We start from the raw sequence: 20,187 nt of genomic DNA on the forward strand, positions 1-20,187 counted from the left end.
TAAAACAGGAGATCCTAACTCGCTTGGGAGTCACCTCCTTTGTTCGTGCCCAACGGGTCCACCGCTGGGAGTTCCATATGGACAAGCCTCCACACTCACAGATGCATGACCTCGTCCATCTGTCCTCAAAATGGCTACAGCCGAGACGCTGATGGGACCACAGATCGTGGAAAGGGTCGTGATGGACCGGTACCTGCGATCATTACCTGTGACTCTGCGCAAGTGGGTGAGCCATGCAGACCCTAAGTCCGCGGACCAGTTGGTCGAGCTGGTGGAGAGGTACGTGGCGGCTGAGGAGCTGATGAGTATGCCCCACCGAGCCCTGATGGCGCACCGGCGAACTCCCACAGACACTGGCAAGACTGTTCCAGGGGAGAAGGGTGCTGGGCGGTGGAATGTACCTAAGACTAAGGGTGTAGAACCTTAGTTCAGGAACCTTAGTTCAGGCCAGGAAGGTTCTTTCCCCGTAAACTACTAAACATTAATATGACTCAGTGTTTCCGATGTGGTGGCTTCGGCCATATTGCCGCTAATTGTGCACTTACAACTGAACCTATGCAATGTGATACTGCTCATGTCTACCGCAGGGGGTCTTTCTTTGCACAGACAGCCTGTACGGCTGACCGGCAGGCTGAGACTGATAAGCACATGTGTGTACTCACTGTAGATGGCAACCGAGTAGAGGCACTGTTAGACTCTGGTAGCTTGGTGACACTTATAAAAGCTGAGCTGGTGAACCCCTTGAGGCATACAGGGAAAACTGTTGGTATGACCTGCATACATGGGGATACTCGATATTATGTTACTGCCGAGGTGAACATCGAGACACCATGTGGCTCTGCTATAGTTTCTGTGGGTTTGGTGTATGGTCTGGTGTACGATGCAATATTGGGGAGAGACTTTGCTCACTTCTGGAACAAAACTGCTTTCCCACAACTTCCAGAAGTGAACAACCCCGGTCCATTTGAGAAGGTTGTCGATGTAGTGGAGGAGGGAGTTTCTTCTGAGTCAGAGGAACTCCCTTTTTCTACTATGATTGGCGAACTAGAGAATGCGGAGTGTGACGGTGGCCCGCCAGCTGATGTGCCTCCCATTGAGGTGGGACGTGTTGTGGGCCAGTTGATCGTCTGCCTGATTTAGAGGTCAGAAGAGAGGTCTTTGCCGTGGAGCAGTTGAATGACCCTGCTTTGGTAAAAGCCAGGGAGAATGTAAAAGTAGTTGATGGTAAACCCGTAGACCCTGATAGTCCTTTGTCCTATCCCCACATGGCAATGTGTCAGGATTTGTTATATCAGGTGACTAAGAAGGGGGAAGATGTTGTGGAACAGGCTCAACAGGCACAGCAGAGGGTATACAACCGCAATGCTCGGTTATGCAGCTTTGCTCCCGGGGACAGAGTGTTAGTGTGGGTTCCCACTGTGGAAAATAAACTTTTGGCTAAATGGCAAGGGCCCTTTGAAATCTTAGAAAGAGTGGGACAGGTCAATTACAAAGTTTACCAGCCGGGGAAAAGAAAGCCGGAACCGATATACCATATAACTCTGTTAAAACCCTGGAAAGATAGAACGGTACTGTCGACCGTCCGAGCCCCTCCAGTAAGTCCAGGGCCCTTAGTTCCCAAAGTGACAGTGGCAAAAACCCTGTCGGCAATTCAACAACGAGGGGTCAAGGAGTTTCTGGTCAGAAATAGGGTGCTGTTCTCTGACGTACCTGGGAAAACCTCGGTCGTTAAACATGACATAATCACTGACCCAGGGGTTAAAGTTAATCTAAAGCCCTATAGGTTACCAGAAGCACCAAGAGAATCGGTGTCGAAAGAAATTTAAAAATATGCTAGAGTTAGGGGTTATTGAAGTATCACATAGTGAATGGTGAAGTCCCATTGTGTTAATTCCAAAGCCCGACGGGAGTGTGCGTTTCTGCAAGGACTTCCGAAAGTTGAACAGTGTTTCAAAATTCGATGCCTACCCGGTGCCACAATGGAGAAGGAGGCGTTGGCCATAAAGTGGGCATTAGAGGCTCTCAGGTACTACTTGGTTGGTAGAAAGTTCAAATTGATCACTGACCATGCCCCTTTGAAGTGGATGTCCGAAAATAAGGACAGTAATGCGAGAATTACGAGATGGTTCTTGGCGTTAAAAACTTTTAAATTTTCAGTGGAACACAGGCCAGGGGGCCTGTTGTCTAAAGCAGACGCGTTGTCATGCGTTCATTGTTTGGGGGCTTCAGTTGTTCCGCCCCATAGGTCGAAACAAAGGGGGGGGATATGTGATAGGATCACTGGTAAAGTGGTCTGTGACAGGGACATTTATCCCAGATTCCTGTCCTATGTGTTTAAAATCCCCAGGAGAGAGTCTGCAGTGTAACAGGCTTGTTAAGGTTCCCACCTGAGAGTGGCCAATATAAGCCTAGTGTGTTGAGGGCTGATTGTCTCACCTGGGAGAGCAGGCAGGGAGTTTGCTCAGAGACACTTGAAAACCTATCTGTGAGTACTGTGCTGTGCTTTGTTGCTGGTGAGGGCATTAGGCCCTGCCAGGTTCTGGTAGTGAGGGAACCACCTGTGAAGTTAGTGCCCCGACAGGGCTAGGATTTGTGTTTATGGTTTCTTTATGTTATTTCTGACATTGTACAATAAAGACTGGCGCCGACCAGCTTGTACTTGCATCCAGTCTGGCGTACTGTTTCCCAGCTGCTGTGTGTGAAAGGAAGGAGTCCTCTACCCAGGAGAGGGACCCCCTAACCTGACTGTGTCACAATATGTATACATACATACACAGCTTGTAGTCCTAGCCATGTATTCGTAGCAATAACATTATTGTCCTCATTGTGTGGTGATGTAATATGTTAATCCATGTTTTCTGTATGTACCAGGTGGGAATATTGAGGATTATTACCTGGATGTCAGCAGTGATCTGGGACATATGAGTGTGAGAGAGACCCCTATGAGGAATCACTCAGGTAAGGGTCTTTTCTGCTGTATTTTCTATACTCGTGCATTAGACAAGGCTCAGAACTCCTATAACTTATTAGTCTTCATCTGCTTATACTTTATATTCACAATGCTGTAGCCATACAGATTATCAGAATGCTCACAGCAGCACAGAGGGCCTGACTCTATAGAGGACGTAGATTTGCCATTATCGGGAATCTGTGCAGAACGTGTCCTGTGAGAGCGCACAGTGGTGTAACTGAGTACCGTCACAAGGGGTGTGCGGGCCGTACCCAGGTGTCACTCGCTGAGGGGTGACATGACAGTGCAGACTCCCCCTCAGTGACAGGAGCTGGGTGCTGCACTGTGGCATTATGGGCAGCACTCGGCTCCTGATACAGAGAGGGAGCCGGCACTGCACAAGGAGTGGTTCCCGGGGGCAATCCGCACCTCCGGGACTCCACGGAGTGATAACAATGGGGGTTCGGACTGCAAGGCCCGCCCCCTACATGTGAGGCCACGCCCTGCCCATGTGGCCACACCCCCTTTTATCAATGTATGGCTTTGTTGCGCGAACTGAAGCCCTCCTCGCACCGGGTGTCACCGCGGGCAGGGACGCCACTGTCGTAACTAGGGCGGGCTGAGTTGGGCACTGACCAGGTGGCGGGGGAGGGGGGCACTGTCTAGGTCAGTGCGGTCCACGGCACTACACATTAAAACAAACACAGCGCCGCTGGCACCAGGTAGTACATTCACTGATAGCGAGGGTACTACCCGGTGGCGGTGTGTTTGTTTCCATTCATTCATTGTGTATAGAGCGCCCAGCATATGAGCCCCATGATTTACTGTTGTGTGTTTTGTGTTTAAACTTGGTGAGGTTTTGTTTGGTGAATCTAAGCTGCTCCCTATGCACCAAATATAAGAGATCCATTTATTTGATCATTATATCTCATCAACACGTCTGCAAAGTCCTCATGTTACATGTATGTGGCAGATTTGTAACATAGAACCAGTCACTTGTCCTAATGATGGAACCTGCTTAACCATTTATACACCCCATGCTCTTATAGCCCTGGCAGTGTGTGATTGCTGTATAGTATGTGTAATGTGCAGTGTGTGTGATTGCTGTATAGTATGTATAATGTGCGGTGTGTGATTGCTGTGCAGTGTGTGTGTGAGATTGCTGTATAGTATGTGTAATGTGCAGTGTGTGATTGCTGTATAGTATGTGTAATGTGCAGTGTGTGTGATGTGCAGTGTGTGTGATTGCTGTATAGTATGTGTAATGTGCAGTGTGTGATTGCTGTATAGTATGTGTAATGTGCAGTGTGTGTGATTGCTGTATAGTATGTATAATGTGCGGTGTGTGATTGCTGTGCAGTGTGTGTGTGAGATTGCTGTATAGTATGTGTAATGTGCAGTGTGTGATTGCTGTATAGTATGTGTAATGTGCAGTGTGTGTGATTGCTGTATAGTATGTGTAATGTGCAGTGTGTGTGATGTGCAGTGTGTGTGATTGCTGTATAGTATGTGTAATGTGCAGCGTGTGATTGCTGTATAGTATGTGTAATGTGCAGTGTGTGTGATTGCTGTATAGTATGTGTAATGTGCAGTGTGTGATTGCTGTATAGTATGTGTAATGTGCAGTGTGTGTGATTGCTGTATAGTATGTGTAATGTGCAGTGTGTGTGATGTGCAGTGTGTGTGATTGCTGTATAGTATGTGTAATGTGCAGTGTGTGATTGCTGTATAGTATGTGTAATGTGCAGTGTGTGTGATTGCTGTATAGTATGTATAATGTGCGGTGTGTGATTGCTGTGCAGTGTGTGTGTGTGAGATTGCTGTATAGTATGTGTAATGTGCAGTGTGTGATTGCTGTATAGTATGTGTAATGTGCAGTGTGTGTGATTGCTGTATAGTATGTGTAATGTGCAGTGTGTGTGATGTGCAGTGTGTGTGATTGCTGTATAGTATGTGTAATGTGCAGCGTGTGATTGCTGTATAGTATGTGTAATGTGCAGTGTGTGATTGCTGTATAGTACGTGTAATGTGCAGTGTGTGTGATTGCTGTATAGTATGTGTAATGTGCAGTGTGTGAGATTGCTGTATAGTATGTGTAATGTGCAGTGTGTGATTGCTGTATAGTATGTGCAGTGTGTGATTGCTGTATAGTACGTGTAATGTGCAGTGTGTGTGATTGCTGTATAGTATGTGTAATGTGCAGTGTGTGAGATTGCTGTATAGTATGTGTAATGTGCAGTGTGTGAGATTGCTGTATAGTATGTGTAATGTGCAGTGTGTGGTTGCTGTATAGTATGTGTAATGTGCAGTGTGTGGTTGCTGTATAGTATGTGTAATGTGCAGTGTGTGTGATTGCTGTATAGTATGTGTAATGTGCAGTGTGTGTGATTGCTGTATAGTATGTGTAATGTGCAGTGTGTGTGATTGCTGTATAGTATGTGCAGTGTGTGTGATTGCTGTATAGTATGTGTAATATGCATATGCTAATGTATATTTTTCCTTTATTCAGTGTACATAACAGAAGATTATATGGAGGATTATTTCCTTGATGTCATCAGTGAGGGTAATTACATTTTCCTTATCACTCATCTTCTTCTGTTCATCCATAGTATATGCTGCGATTTATTGGGTAGGGACCATTAGCGGCTCCAGAGAGGGGGGGCTGCAGCACAGTCCAAAATTCAAATAGAGGAACCACACCAACTGCCAGAGAGTCCCAGCCGGCGATGTTTGGGGTGGCAGTTGGTGTGACTCCTCCCCTATTTGAATTTTTAACTGCGCTGCAGCCCCACCCCCCACTGGAGCCACCACTGGTAGGGACAGAGCGTAGCGTTCAGGGAGATGTGCGTGGAGATCACTTCTGCACATGGACGTCACTGACACTAAGGGGTCTTTTTACTAAGCAGTGTTAGGAGACAGAGTGAAAAGTGATAAGGTGCCAGCCAATCAGCTCCCACCTGTCATTTTTCAAACACAGCCTGTGAGATGACAGTTGGGAGCTGATTGGCTGGCACCTTATTACTTTTCACACTGTCTCCTAACACTGCTTAGTAACTAGACCCCTAAGTGAGCAATCCCACGCATGCAGCAATAATTATTTAGGTGGCAGCAGAGCGCTACGTCCAGTAGATGATCAGCTCTATGCATGTGTACAGGTTGGCAAATATGGCAGCTCCTCACTCTACCCCCTAAGACACTTAACTGCCTATTATTTATCCTTTCCGCCATGATATCCTGGGGTAATCCATGTGGTACGCTCAGGCGGCGTGGGGGCGCAATTTGCGTCATGTCCTTGTCCCCCTCTGCACAAAATCAAGAATCAGCGGAAGGAGCCACGATGGCGCCATACGCTCAGAGTAACATCACCATGTCTGCCACGCGTCACTGGGGAAGTGGGCAGAGTTTGGGGGGGTGCCCTGCTCTGCCTCCCCGAGATCTGAGAGTCTCCTGGCCATTTTGTGAGATTAAGCGAGTACAGTATAAGTAACGCTCAGCTGGTAATTTATATATTCTGAACAGATGTTACAGTATATTGGGGAGATAATTATTATGAATTTATTATAATTCTTGTTACTTTTAGTTATACAGCATAAGTTATACATACATGTCAGGGAGAGTGTGACAGCAGCACCGATGAGCGCGGCGTAAAGTGGGCGTGTACTGCTACATCTGGGAGGCGTGTCATACATCTGGGAGGCGTGTCATACATCTGGGAGGCGTGTCATACATCTGGGAGGCGTGTACTTCTACATCTGGGAGGCGTGTACTTCTACATCTGAGGGGCGTGTCATACATCTGAGGGGCGTGTCATACAATTTCCTTACATCCAAATGTAAATGAGCCCTAAAGCAGTTAGTAAACTTCATAATGGGGGCAAGGCACAATCAGAGAGAGATGGTAAGTATGGTATAAGGAGGGTTTTGCAGCACCGAATCTGGGAATAACACTAACAAGAGACATAAGAACTGACCAATGCACACAGTATATAAACTGATATTTTATTATTAAAGTGAACATTTCCCATAATTATGTAGAGTAGACAAAGGAGAGAGGGCCCTGCTCATATGAGCTGACAATCTCCAGGAGATCTTGGTAATATTGGCTTCAGGCTACAGTGTGAGGAGGAGGCTGAGGAGTTAGAATGAAATCTAGGACGAAGGACTAATTGAGCGAGGGCAATCACTAGAGGAGCGCAGAGGGCATAAGGGGTGGTACAGATGGGCGCTAATGCCGCCACAGCTGAGAATTAGTATGCAGCAGATGTGCAGAAATATGCAAATGTAGCAGCCGCTGGGATTTGTATTAAGACAACCACCGACTGCTGCGCAAATCCAAAAAACTACGTACAAAGAAGCGGCGGCAGATCGTTTACTGCAAAGCGGAGTAATCGTATGGTCGCCAGAATAGCCGGGGGTACTGATACGCGGGAGCAATGGTCACTGAGTATGGGAATCGGTATGATTTACCGCCGGACGCATGTCCAGCGGTTGGAATCCCAACACCGGCATCCCGGCAGCAGTGGAAATCCCAATCGTCCTCAGGTATGTATTAGCTAACCTAATTCCCTCCCCAAACCCTAACCCTCCCTTACAGGTGCCTAACCCTAACCTCCCCCCCAGTACCTAACCCTAATCCCTCCTCCAAGTGCCCAAAACAAACCCCCCATTCATCGCCGTCTAAACCTAACCCCCCTTCCCCGCCGCCTAACCCTAACCTGCCCCCGGGGTGCCTAACCCTAACCTCCCCCCCCAGTACCTAACCCTAATCCCCCCCTCCAAGTGCCCAAAACTAACCCCCCATTCCCCGCCGCCTAAAACTAAACCACCATTCCCTGCCGCCTAACCCTAACCTGCCCCCGGAGGTGCCTAACCCTAACCCCCCCTTCCCCTAGCCTAAACCTTATCTCCCGGGGGGGTGCCTAAGCCTAAGTGCCCGGCATCCCTTCGATCGGGATGCCGGGCGTCTGGCTCCCAGCATATGTCTAACGACAGGCGTCGGCAAATCGACGCCTGTCTTTAGACCCTTGCCAGGATATGACAGTCGGGAAGCCGGCTGTCGGTATTAGGTCCGCCGGCTTCCCGATTGCATGTCCTGAGTATGGGATCGCAATCGCAGTGTGACACACTCTGAAGACGGCCATGACACACCCGCATTTGAGTCGCCACCCCCCCCCCCCCATAGCCGCCCACAAACAGTCCCGTCCTGTCAATCACTTTGCCACCCATCAATGTAGTGAAAAGGAATAAAAGGTAATAAATCAAAAGAAGAAGGGGGAGAATACACAAAGTAAGAGGGTAAGAGAGGACACAACAGGCATAGGGGATGGCCATGGTCATCAGTGAGTGTTAGTCCTGGGAATCCTTATATTAGTAAAGCCATGTGGAAATAAATTCAGAAAACCTACAGTATCAAGGGCTGAGGGGGTAAACTCCTTAATATCGATATATAGAAGTCAATACGGTGGAACCACTTCTAAATGGACAGGGCACGAGGGGATTTACACTGCGTTCGGGCGACCGCCTTGGCAGCATTGTACAGGTATCTGAGCAATGATTGTTTTATATTTGCAAATACTGTAGGGATGGATGTAGAGGAGAAGAGCCCAAATTGATAGTCCATAGGAATATCTGAACCACAAAGCCTCCTGGAGATGGAGAAATCCCCCTGCCAAAAGCTGGTGATCCCAGACCACCAGACATGGAGTGATGTGCCGGGGTGAGGCCCACAGTGCCAGCAGGGATTGGGAACAGATGTAGACATAGCGTGTAACACATCAAGGCTGCGGTACCACCTGGGGTTGGGAGGACGTTGTAGTGGGTCTCAATAACTGCCATACTTTGGGAGATTACATGAGTGAACTGGAAAAGTTTCTCCCATTGGGAGAGTTCCATTAGGAACTGACAATCTTTTTGCATTTATTAGTAAAATGAGGTAGATTGGGGTGTAGAGCAGACTAACAAGTGGTATATATCAGAGACCAAACTGCGAAAGGGGGTTTTACAATAGCACCATAATTCAAATGGGGTCAATACTTGGAGCATCGAACAAATATAGTGCCGAATTTGGGTATAAGACCAAATCGCTAAGTCAGGCTGACCCAGGTGTTCCTGTAATATAAAAATGGCTGAGTGCTCCCTGGACCATCAACAGACCAACCTCCAGCATTCTATAGAGCAAGTAATCCCTCTGAGAGGACTTGGGCATAACTGCAAGTTATACATCAGAGAGGTAAGAGGAGTGATAGGAATCTGCCGACAATTTCCTCATCTAAGTCTCCGCCAGCAAGCCAAGGTAGGGCCCATTGTAGGGAGCGTGGAATGTGGGAGGTCTGGAGTCTGGGGAAAGATATTTGCAGGAATATAAAGTGAAGCACTCTCAGGCCCTCGCAAGAAGCGAGCGCTCGTTCTCAATGAGGGCGGCCGCTTCTATTTTTAAGTGCGGCCTCCTGATCGCTAGCTAAGCTGTGGGTTACCACCCACAACTCTAGCGAGCATCCAGATTGATGGTCGCAATGGTCAAGACCATCACGACCATCGGGGCTTGCGACGAGACCCTAAGGTCCTGATCGAGCAGGAAGCTCCCCACTGACATCACTGCTGATGTCAGTGCGGCCGCCCACAAAATGGTAGGCGTTCCCTAAGGAACGCCTCCGTTTGTGAAACCACCACCACGCCCCGCCTACAAAATAGGCCGAGCTGTCGATCAACATCGACAGCCGGGTAGGGGATGTGGTCAGCACATTGCAATTTTGGGTTCATTGAGTTGCATAATAATTTTGTTAAAATTCGGACGGCCATTTCTATATAAGACTGCATACACTCCTCCCCCAGACAAACTCCCTAATAACCCCAACATTGGGATAGTTTGAAGTAGATCCAGCAGTGTTCTTTTTGATAAAATTGATCCATCCCAGCCAGGACACCCACAAAACCTCCACTACCAAGGTCGCGTCTAACCATCTGCAGAGTAGGAAGGAAGTTCAGTCTGAATAAGACATCTATTTGGCTAGCGATACTAATACCAAGATATTTAATATGGGAGGGGTGCCGAATGTAGGGGAAGGATTGTCAGAGAACATTTACTATGTGAGGAGGGATTTAGATTTTTAATGTACTGGTCAGGTCAGGTAGGGAAACCACCAGGCTGGAAACTATTGCAAACAAATCATCAGCAAATACAGTAGTGCAAATTTGTATACCAACCACCCAATCAAAAATCTGAAGCAGCGTATACACTTGGCGATTAGGAACGACAGTACGATTATGACATCGTAATCGTACAGTCGTTCCTGATCCCCTGTAGTGCCTGCACTGAATGATATGTCGTTCAGTGCAGGCACCCTCCCTCATCCCTGAACCTGGCCAATCTGTCGTTATCGGCAGATTGACCTGCACGTTCAGGTGATGAAAGACGTCGGAAATGACTAGCGGGAGTGCGCATCGCTGGTCGTTTCCGACATTATAGTGCACGATTTGTGCATGATTACTGAGCGATTGCACGATTACAATGTCGGAATCGTTCAATCGCTCATTAATATCGGCAAGTGTGTACGCTGCTTAAAGGTGTCAGTAAGATTTCCATTCACCCTGACCCTAGCCGAAGGGCGACTATAGAGCATAATAATTATGGTACACGCTTCTACCAAACCCAAGTGCTCCAGGACCCCTTCAAGAAATCTCCATCCGGGAAGAGAGGAAGAGGCCGGGCAAGAGAGCAATTGTAACCATTGTAATATAGGAAGCCAGTGCAGTGGCAGCAAAGATAGAGCAATGAGAGAGGAACGTGAGCAGCAGAGTGATGATTAGAGAGGTGTCAGGCCATTGTTATATAATCAGAAAGAAGCAGATTATAGTGATCAATGAGGCGGGTATGAATGAGAGCTGACATAGCATCGACACTAAGGGCCTTTGGGCCTGATTCAGAGCCGCTCGTAAGCGGCCGCTCCTTCGTTCCGAGCGATGTTAGCCCAACTGCGCATGTGTACGGATCGTAATACGCATGCGCAAACCAGTCAGTGCGGCCAGAAATCATTTGTTCGCTATATAGCGAGTGCCTGCTATTTTGAGTGACAGGATGAGGCGTATGTGGGTGGTAACAGGGGAAGGCGCTTGAAAACAGGGAGTGGAATTAGAACACAGGCGTGCTTAAAGGTCAAAACAGGTGTTTTATGGGTGTGCATAATTAATACAGCAGCGTCAATGACCACGTCACCTGGTTGTTTTATAGTCAGAACTGCTCGCAAGATTGGGGTAGAAAAAACCAACCACAAGAATAGCGAGCAGTTCATACGCCGTCCGATGTACTCGATTAATCTAATAAATAGCGGACATGATGCGAGCGGCCAGGGGGCATAGTTATCCAAAAAACAACTGCAAGTTTTGTTCGCTCATTCAGACATAGAGGCGTGAACAGACTGCAAAGAGCGAACGGTTCATTTGAATAGCCATCCCCTTTAGCGTCCGGATCTGAATCAGGGCCGTTCTTTTTTTTTTTTTTTTTTTTTTTTTTTTTTTTTAGAACGGCCTCCTGGCTGCTCGCATAGCTGTGGGTGACCAATCACAGCTATAGTGAGCAGCCAGGAAGATGGTCGCGATCAGGGGCTGGTTGGCAACTTTTAGCCTGGGGGGCAAATGCATGCAGGTGGCCCTGGCAGAGGAGTAGCGTGTAGCCAGGGTGCCCGGAGCACGTGCGTGCTTAGGCGCCCCCCCCCCCTCAATGTTCCATGGAGGAGGCGGGTCCATATGGGATTGATGTAAAGTAAAAATAAAGATATGGGGCAGCTCCCTGTAGTGGTGCCCATATGCAGTGCCCCCTGTGCCCGAGGAGAGGACACCCTTATACAAGCCACCAGTAGTGGTCCCCCCTGTGCAGTGCCCATTGTGCCCCCAGTAGTAAGCCCCTTATATAGTGCCCCCAGTAGTAGTCCCCCCCCTTGTAGTGCCTCCAGTAGTGCTTTCCCCCTTGTTGTGCTCCCAGTAGTAGTCCCCCCCCTTATAGTGCCTGCAGTAGTAGTCCCCAGTAGTAGCCCCCCTTGTTGTGCCCCCAGTTGTAATCCCCCTTGTAGTGCTCTCCCCCTTGTAGTTCCCCCAGTAGTAGTCCCCCCCTTGTAGTTCCCCTAGTAGCAGTCCCCCCCTTGTAGTTCCCCTAGTAGCAGTCCCCCCCTTGTAGTTCCCCTAGTAGCAGCCCCCCTTGTAGTGCCCCCAGTAGTAGCCCCCCTTGTAGTGCCCCCAGTAGTAATCCCCCTTGTAGTGCCCCCAGTAGTGTTCTCCCCCTTGTAGTGCCCCCCATAGTGGTTTCCCCCTTGCAGTTCCCCCGGTAGTGGTCCCCTCCCCTTGTAGTGCCACCAGTAGTGGTCCCCTCGTCCCACAGTACAAACACACACACGTAATCATAAAAAAAACACCTGAATCCCCGCTCCCGCTGCCGCCATCCGCTCCTCCGTCTGTCCTGCCAGGCCAGGCCGCTCTGCATTATGGGAGAGACGTCATATGACATCATGACACCTCTCCCATTGCCCACTGCGGGAGCCAGAAGATGGATCGGCTCCTGCAGTGAGCGCAGCAGCAGCTAATGAGAGTCTGACAGACTCTCATTGGCTGCTGATCAAAACAAACACACAGCTGCCGGAGCCGGCGGCTGTGTGTTTGTAAATGTGTAGCGCTGACCGAACACCGGGCCTGATTCAGAGCCGGACGCTCTGACAAGAGCGCTCGCTCTGAATCAGGGCCATCCTACCTATTATTGGAGCGGCCTCCTGGCCGCTTGCATAGCTGTGGGTGACCACCCACAGCTTATGCGAGCGGCCAAAATTGCGACAAGACCCTGCGGTAGGGTATCTCTGCCACAAGCCCAGGAGTGCTTTTGGCTCTAACAGAGCCAAAAGCACTCCCACTGACATCACTAGTGATGTCAGTGGGGCCAGACCATGGGAACGCCTCCGTCTGGGCAGCCACACCCCCGGCACACCCATCACCATCGACAGCATGCCCCCTTTGATGCGAGACCCATAGCGACGGCTTGGCCGTCGTTATTAGGGTCTCACGCATGTGCACGACGGAGCTGCCTCCATCGTGCGCATGCACAATTGGGCACCATCGACCCGCTTGCGAGCGCTCACGAGCCGGTCAGAATCAGGCCCTCCGTCCGGTCAGCGCTACACTCGCGGTGCAGGTGTGTCATACAGACACAGACTGCCCGCGGCCCGCATGACGCTGCAGCCCAGGGGCAGAGCCGGCCCTAGGCATAGACAAACTAAGCAAATGCCTAGGGGCACCCAAGCAGAGCCGGTTTGGGGCAGGCGCAGCCGGGGCACCTGCTGCTGGCTGGGTAGTAACCACTTCCTCCGTGAACAAGCCTTACCGGCGAAACGCGCGTCGGCAGGAGGGTGCATGCGCTGGTGCCACGCAGGACACCCCATCAACAGTCAGTATACACTGCTGCAATATTGTCTGCTGTTGCTCCCCTTGGGAGACTTTTGTCCTCTGTGCTAGGACTTGGCTAGTCGCTGTGCGGCGACCGCCCCGTTCAGGTATGGGGGATGTTAGTGGTATAGTGTAGGTATGATATTTATTCTTTACCACTAGGACCAGTGTCTACTTATAGACCACACGTCCTTGCACTACCAGAGTGGTATTATGTAACAGCGGATCTTGCATGCTATTCACTATTTAATTGCTGCTAAACACCTTAACGCTGACTATACCTATTAGTGGATTACCAAATGCTAGGACCTTTTTCATTGTGTAATTGCCCTGTTTTGGGCATTATTTGGTAACATTGTCTACTTTTTATAGGTTTATCCACTCAGCTATTAACAAAGGGAGCATATGTTACTTTTGTCAACGACAGTGTATTGTAATACAACATATGATTAACATCAGAAACTGTTCTATTCAAGGCATTATTTCATTTTATTGTATCACTACCACTATTATAAACTTGATTTACCCTATAAAGGTGAAATTCTCCTTTTTGTCGTTAAAGCCTGTGGTTAAAGGGCAGTGCATGCCATTTTCTTTGAATAATTATATGTATTGAAAAAAAAAATTTTCTTATATGTTATGAACATCAGTACAAGATACTCTATCGTTTATTAGTTCAAGGTTATTAACAGTGAACTATTTTTCAATACTTTTTGTCAGCAATTCATTTTACAACAGCTTACTCTTTTTCCATAATTATCAGTTCGGGTGACATTATAAACAAGGTTTCTCTAATTGAATTTGTGTGAGAAAAATCTTGCTAATATAGGATTTATCCACCTATGTATTATCCTTAGAACTAACCTGAGACCTTTCAGTATATATGAGTACAAAAGGATACCTGTACTTTTGTCAAATAACTAAGGTCAGAGTTCAACAGTATTTGTCCATGATGGGCTACTAACTAATCCTTACTATCTACTCTATTAACTGATGACAATCTCATTGAAAGTAACTCTCTCATTAAGGGTCCAATGCATAGAGTAAGACCCCTAACAGCAGAAGCGAAATAGTGAGCAACGTTGCGGTTACACTGTTGTTTCTAGGGGTAACATTGCTACCAAATGATCTCTCGCCCCTCATAGATGGCTTTGCTAAGTGAGGGGGAAGTAGAATTATAGGTGGATCGATCCTCACCCCGACCGTCCTGTTATTTCATCCTTCTAAGCAATATGTTATACTAACTGTTGTGATATGAATAAGTACCATTATAGTATTATATGTTCATTATGCTGCTTTAGATGTTCGCCATTTGTTTGATGTACCATTTGGAGCATTTTACTATGCTATCTATTTGTTACCCATTGAATTCTATGTTGATTCAAAGAGTCGCCTATAAAATATTATGCTTTACGGTATTAGCATACACCTATAGATCTCTTGCTTTATCACTTTTATGTTATTTGTTTATTGTCTAGTCTCTTGTCCTTGTCATAGAAATATTAGCTTACTACATTAAAGGTTATGTTTTAATTAATTCATTGATCATTTTTCATTAAGAGTGCTCACATAACGGAGTTTCTCTTCTTCTTTTTCTTGTAAACCTTATTTATACTCTAGTGAGCGCCTACACTACCCGACATGGCATTTTTTCTATTGGAATAGGGAATAGTGGTTATATTCTAACTAGTACATTTCCATTGTTGAAGGTCAGTGCGTCGATTCCCCCCTTTCCCCCCTTTCCCCTCCCCCCGTCTTTGGGCAGAGACTATGGCAGCTGCTACTGTCTCTGTACAGCGTCCATGATGGGAGCTCAGCTAACAGCTCCGATCGTGCCTGTCAGCAGAAAACAGGGAGTGGGCAGCGGCGGTTTGCGGGGATGGGGCACCTGGACAACGGTTAGTGGTTAGCACGGGTGCTGTGCTGGGAGAGGGGTGAGGGGTGCTGTGCTGGGTGAGGGGTGCTGGGTGAGGGGTGCTGTGCTGGGTGAGGGGTGCTGGGTGAGGGGTGCTGTGCTGGGTGAGGGGTGCTGTGCTGGGTGAGGGGTGCTGTGCTGGGTGAAGGGTGCTGGGAGCACAACACAATGGGGAAGGGACCAAAACACAGCGAGACCATGCCCCTTCTGTGAGGCCACACGCTGTTTCAGGATCCTATGGGGGGCACCTCCCAAAATTTTGCCTAGGACACTAATTTGGCTAGGGCCGTCCCTGCCCGGGGGGCACATGGCACACTGCCCCCCGGCCCAGCCTGCCACTGGTCGCGATGGTCAAGACCATCGGGCTTGCGACGAGACCCTTGTGGTAGGGTCTTGTTGCCGCAAGCCCCAGAGAGATTTCGGATCGAACAGAGCCGAAATCTCTCCCACTGACATCAGTGATGTCAGTGGGACCGCCCCCAAATAGAGGCGTTCACATGGGAACGCCTCCGTTTGGGCAGCCACCCCCCCGGCCCGCCCACCAAGGAACGCTTGATGATTGGAGGTGGCCCCACTGACATCAGCAGTGATGTCAGTGGGGAGCTTCCTGCTCGATCAGAGCAGGAAGCTCCCTGGGGCTTGCGAGTGCCGAGACCCAACGTTAGGGTCTCGTCGCAAGCCCCGATGGTCGCAATGGTCTTGACCAAGAGGCGCCACTACAAGATGCAAGTGGCCGCCCTCATTCAGAGCAACCGCTTGCATCTAACGACCGCCTCTGAATGAGGTCCATTATTACAAGGCCAAGGAACACTGACCAGGATAGGATCATGTTTCAAACAGGCAGTAACCTTACTAGATCAGCCAAGAAATTCAATCACTGCAGCTATGTGCCTCAGAGAGACGGCTGACATAACCATCAACATGGCTGTGACACATCATAGGTAATCCAAACAACAGAACATATAAATATCTGAGACACAGAGGTGGTGATCCCACAGAACAGACACAGAGGCTACCAGGTGGTGATCCCACAGACCTGAGACACAGAGACTACCAGGTGGTGATCCCACAGAACAGACACAGAACTGAGACACAGAGGCTACCAGGTGGTGATCCCACAGAACAGACACAGAGGCTACCAGGTGATGATCCCACTGAACAGACACAGAACTGAGACACAGAGACTACCAGGTGGTGATCCCACAGAACAGACACAGAGGCTACCAGGTGGTGATCCCACAGAACAGACACAGAAGTGAGACACAGAGACTACGAGGTGGTGAGCCCACAGACCTGATACACAGAGGCTAACAGGTGGTGAGCCAACAGAACAGACACAGAACTGAGACACAGAGGCTACCAGGTGGTGATCCTACAGACCTGAGACACAGAGGCTACCAGGTGGTGATCCCACATAACAGACACAGAACTGAGACACAGAGGCTACCAGGTGGTGATCCCACAGACCGGAGACACAGAGGCTACCAGGTGGTGATCCCACAGAACAGACACAGAACTGAGACACAGAGACTACCAGGTGGTGATCCCACAGAACTGAGACACAGAGGCTACCAGGTGGTGAGCCCACAGGCCTGAGAGACAGAGGTTACCAGGTGGTGAGCCAACAGAACAGACACAGAACTGAGACACAGAGGCTACCAGGTGCTGATCCCACAGAACAGACACAGAACTGAGACACAGAGGCTACCAGGTGGTGATCCCACAGAACAGACACAGAACTGAGACACAGAGACTACCAGGTGGTGATCCCACAGACCTGAGACACAGAGGCTACCAGGTGGTGAGCCCACAGAACAGACACAGACCTGAGACACAGAGGCTACCAGGTGGTGAGCCCACAGAACTGAGACACAGAGGCTACCAGGTGGTGAGCCCACAGAACTGAGACACAGAGGCTACCAGGTGGTGAGCCCACAGAACTGAGACACAGAGGCTACCAGGTGGTGAGCCCACAGGCCTGAGACACAGAGGCTACCAGGTGGTGAGTCCACAGACCTGAGAGACAGAGGTTACCAGGTGGTGAGCCAACAGAACAGACACAGAACTGAGACACAGAGGCTACCAGGTGGTGATCCTACAGACCTGAGACACAGAGGCTACCAGGTGGTGATCCCACATAACAGACACAGAACTGAGACACAGAGGCTACCAGGTGGTGATCCCACAGACCGGAGACACAGAGGCTACCAGGTGGTGATCCTACAGACCTGAGACACAGAGGCTACCAGGTGGTGATCCCACATAACAGACACAGAACTGAGATACAGAGGCTACCAGGTGGTGATCCCACAGAACAAACACAGAACTGAGACACAGAGGCTACCAGGTGGTGATCCCACAGACCTGAGACACAGAGGCTACCAGGTGGTGATCCCACAGACCTGAGACACAGAGGCTACCAGGTGGTGATCCCACAGACCTGAGACACAGAGGCTACCAGGTGGTGATCCCACAGAACAGACACAGAACTGAGACACAGAGGCTACCAGGTGGTTATCCCACAGAACAGACAGAGACCTGAGATACAGAGGCTACCAGGTGGTGATCCCACAGACCTGAGAGACAGAGGTTACCAGGTGGTGATCCCACAGAACAGACACAGAACTGAGACAGAGGCTACCAGGTGGTAATCCCACAGAACAGACACAGACCTGAGATACAGAGGCTACCAGGTGGTGAGCCCACAGACCTGAGATACAGAGGCTACCAGGTGGTGAGCCCACAGACCTGAGACACAGAGGCTACCTGGTGGTGATCCCACAGAACAAACACAGAACTGAGACACAGAGGCTACCAGGTGGTGATCCCACAGAACAGACACAGAGGCTACCAGGTGATGAGCCCACAGAACAGACACAGAGGCTACCAGGTGGTGATCCCACAGAACAGACACAGAACTGAGACACAGAGGCTACCAGGTGGTGATCCCACAGAACAGACACAGAGGCTACCAGGTGGTGATCCCACAGACCTGAGACACAGAGGCTACCAACAAATTCCAGATATAAAAAACAGATGCCCTGATTCAGAGGTGCTCGTATCCCACCCCTCTCCCCGCGGTTGCTGCTGCATGTGTACGGGTAGTCTGTAGGCATATCTGTCCATCGGCTGTCCTGCACAGCCAATGCGATATGTCTGTGAACGACGGAATTCACAGACATATTTTGCGGGTACACACTGGCCGACGGCCAGCAGATATATTGGCCGATCAATATATCTCTCGCTCCGGGGCTCACTACAAACGGGGCGGCTGTCAATGTTGATTGACAGGGGGTGGCTGGCCAAATGGAAGCGTTCCCGAATGAATGCCCGCCGTTTGGGGGCGGCCCTACTGACAACACGAGTGATGTCAGTAGTGAGCTTCCGGCTCTATTAGAGCCGGAACTCACTGGGGCTTGTGGCAGATGAGACCCTACCACAAGGGTCTCGTCACAAGCCCCGATGGTCACCCACAGCTTAGCGAGCGGCCAGGAGGCCGGGTTTGTCAAAACAAAGCGGCCGCACTGATTCAGAGAGAGCGCTCGCTTTTTGCGAGCGGCTCTGAATCAGGCCCATAGTCCCATCTCAGAGTGATTGACAGGAAGTGCCATTTGTGGGTGGTGACGGGGGGTGGTCGGATGAATGCAGGCGTGCCAGAGCGTTTCAGCGCCATTACACGGGTGTGCATAGATTATCCACTGCGTAGCCATACACCGTATGAGGCCTGATAGTGAGTAAGGTCAGGGCTAGTGCAACTGTGCGCATGGGACCGATGATACTCAATGTTACCGATTGTTTTGCTATTCCGCTAATATTACGGATGTGAGTATGGTAACGTGGGGGTCCTTATGTAGTGCTGCGTTTGAATTGCGATCGCAGTGGATTAGCGTTCTATCGCAGTCGATCTGCGTGTGTACGCAATACTGCGATCCATAGTGAATCAGGCTCTGAAACACTAAGGGGCCTATGTATGAAAGCTGGGATAGAGATAAAGTACTGACAAATCAGCTTCCAATTTACATTTGTGTTTATAAATAGTTGATTGGTAATTTATTTTTTACAATATTATCACTCTCCCAGCTTTGATAAATACCCCCCTAAGAAACAGAGGTTCCCTGGCAGTGAGTCCACAGAACAGCACAAATTCCTGAAGCACTAACATGTACTGTAGATAAAGAGAATTAACAGTTGGAGAAGTTGGCCCAAGTTAAGGTGCGTACACACAGAACAATATATCGTTACGATATGAACGATAACGATATCATTCAAAGATATATCGTTCAAATCGTTCCATGTGTATACAATGAACGACCAACGATGCGCGCTCCCGCTGGATGATAACTATATCATCCATCTGGCATGCCTGTAGGCCAAGCTGGACGATATCGTGCATTTTCCATAGTGGTTTGCGACCGCTGGTCGTTCATCGTTTGTGATATCTTTGGTCTGTTAATGCACAACATCGTTTGTCCAGCACACCAGGAATTTCAAGGGAGATCGTTCAGCGATATCATTCGCTGAACAGATCGTCCCGTCTGACTCTGTACCCATCCTAAGTTGAACAAGTAATGTCTCTTATTATGTTAGGTGACCGTAAATGTCCTTTACATTGATTATACCACATGTGGCCACATAATGAGGACAATGTACAGCTGAATTAAAGTCAGTTTTATAGATGTTTCTTGTTTTTTTCGAAATGCAGATGATCCAAAGCTGAAAGTACCCAACTCAATGGCGTCTCCACGAGCAGCAAGGGGTGTAACTGGGTGCAATGGCGTCTCCACGAGTAGCTAAATAGGTGTAACTGGGTGCAGTGGCGTAACTAGGGCAAGGCGAGCGGGGCACGTGCCCTGGATGTCGTGGGACCGGTGGTGCGGGGGGGGCGCTGCCGGCCACGGTAC

General features: G+C 49.2%; 1 protein-coding gene across 2 annotated transcripts in view; it reads left to right on the top strand.

The window, feature by feature from the left end:
- LOC148443182 (proteinase-activated receptor 1-like) overlaps positions 1 to 20,187 on the top strand; it is a 194,629-nt gene that overhangs the window by 970 nt on the left and 173,472 nt on the right. The window contains exons 1-3 of one of the 2 annotated variants that reach the window (XM_088463118.1): positions 2,441 to 2,485; positions 2,872 to 2,958; positions 5,460 to 5,513. In XM_088463118.1, coding sequence (XP_088319244.1) covers positions 2,922 to 2,958; positions 5,460 to 5,513 — 91 coding nt within the window. In that variant the 5' untranslated portion in view covers positions 2,441 to 2,485; positions 2,872 to 2,921. Of the gene's footprint in view, positions 1 to 2,440; positions 2,486 to 2,871; positions 2,959 to 5,459; positions 5,514 to 20,187 lie in introns of those variants that run through there. The other variant, XM_088463119.1, reaches the window with a different exon arrangement.

Source organism: Taudactylus pleione, unplaced genomic scaffold (genome assembly GCF_031769625.1).
Source record: "Taudactylus pleione unplaced genomic scaffold, aTauple2 ptg001315l, whole genome shotgun sequence".
Classification (NCBI taxonomy): Eukaryota; Metazoa; Chordata; class Amphibia; order Anura; family Myobatrachidae; genus Taudactylus; species Taudactylus pleione.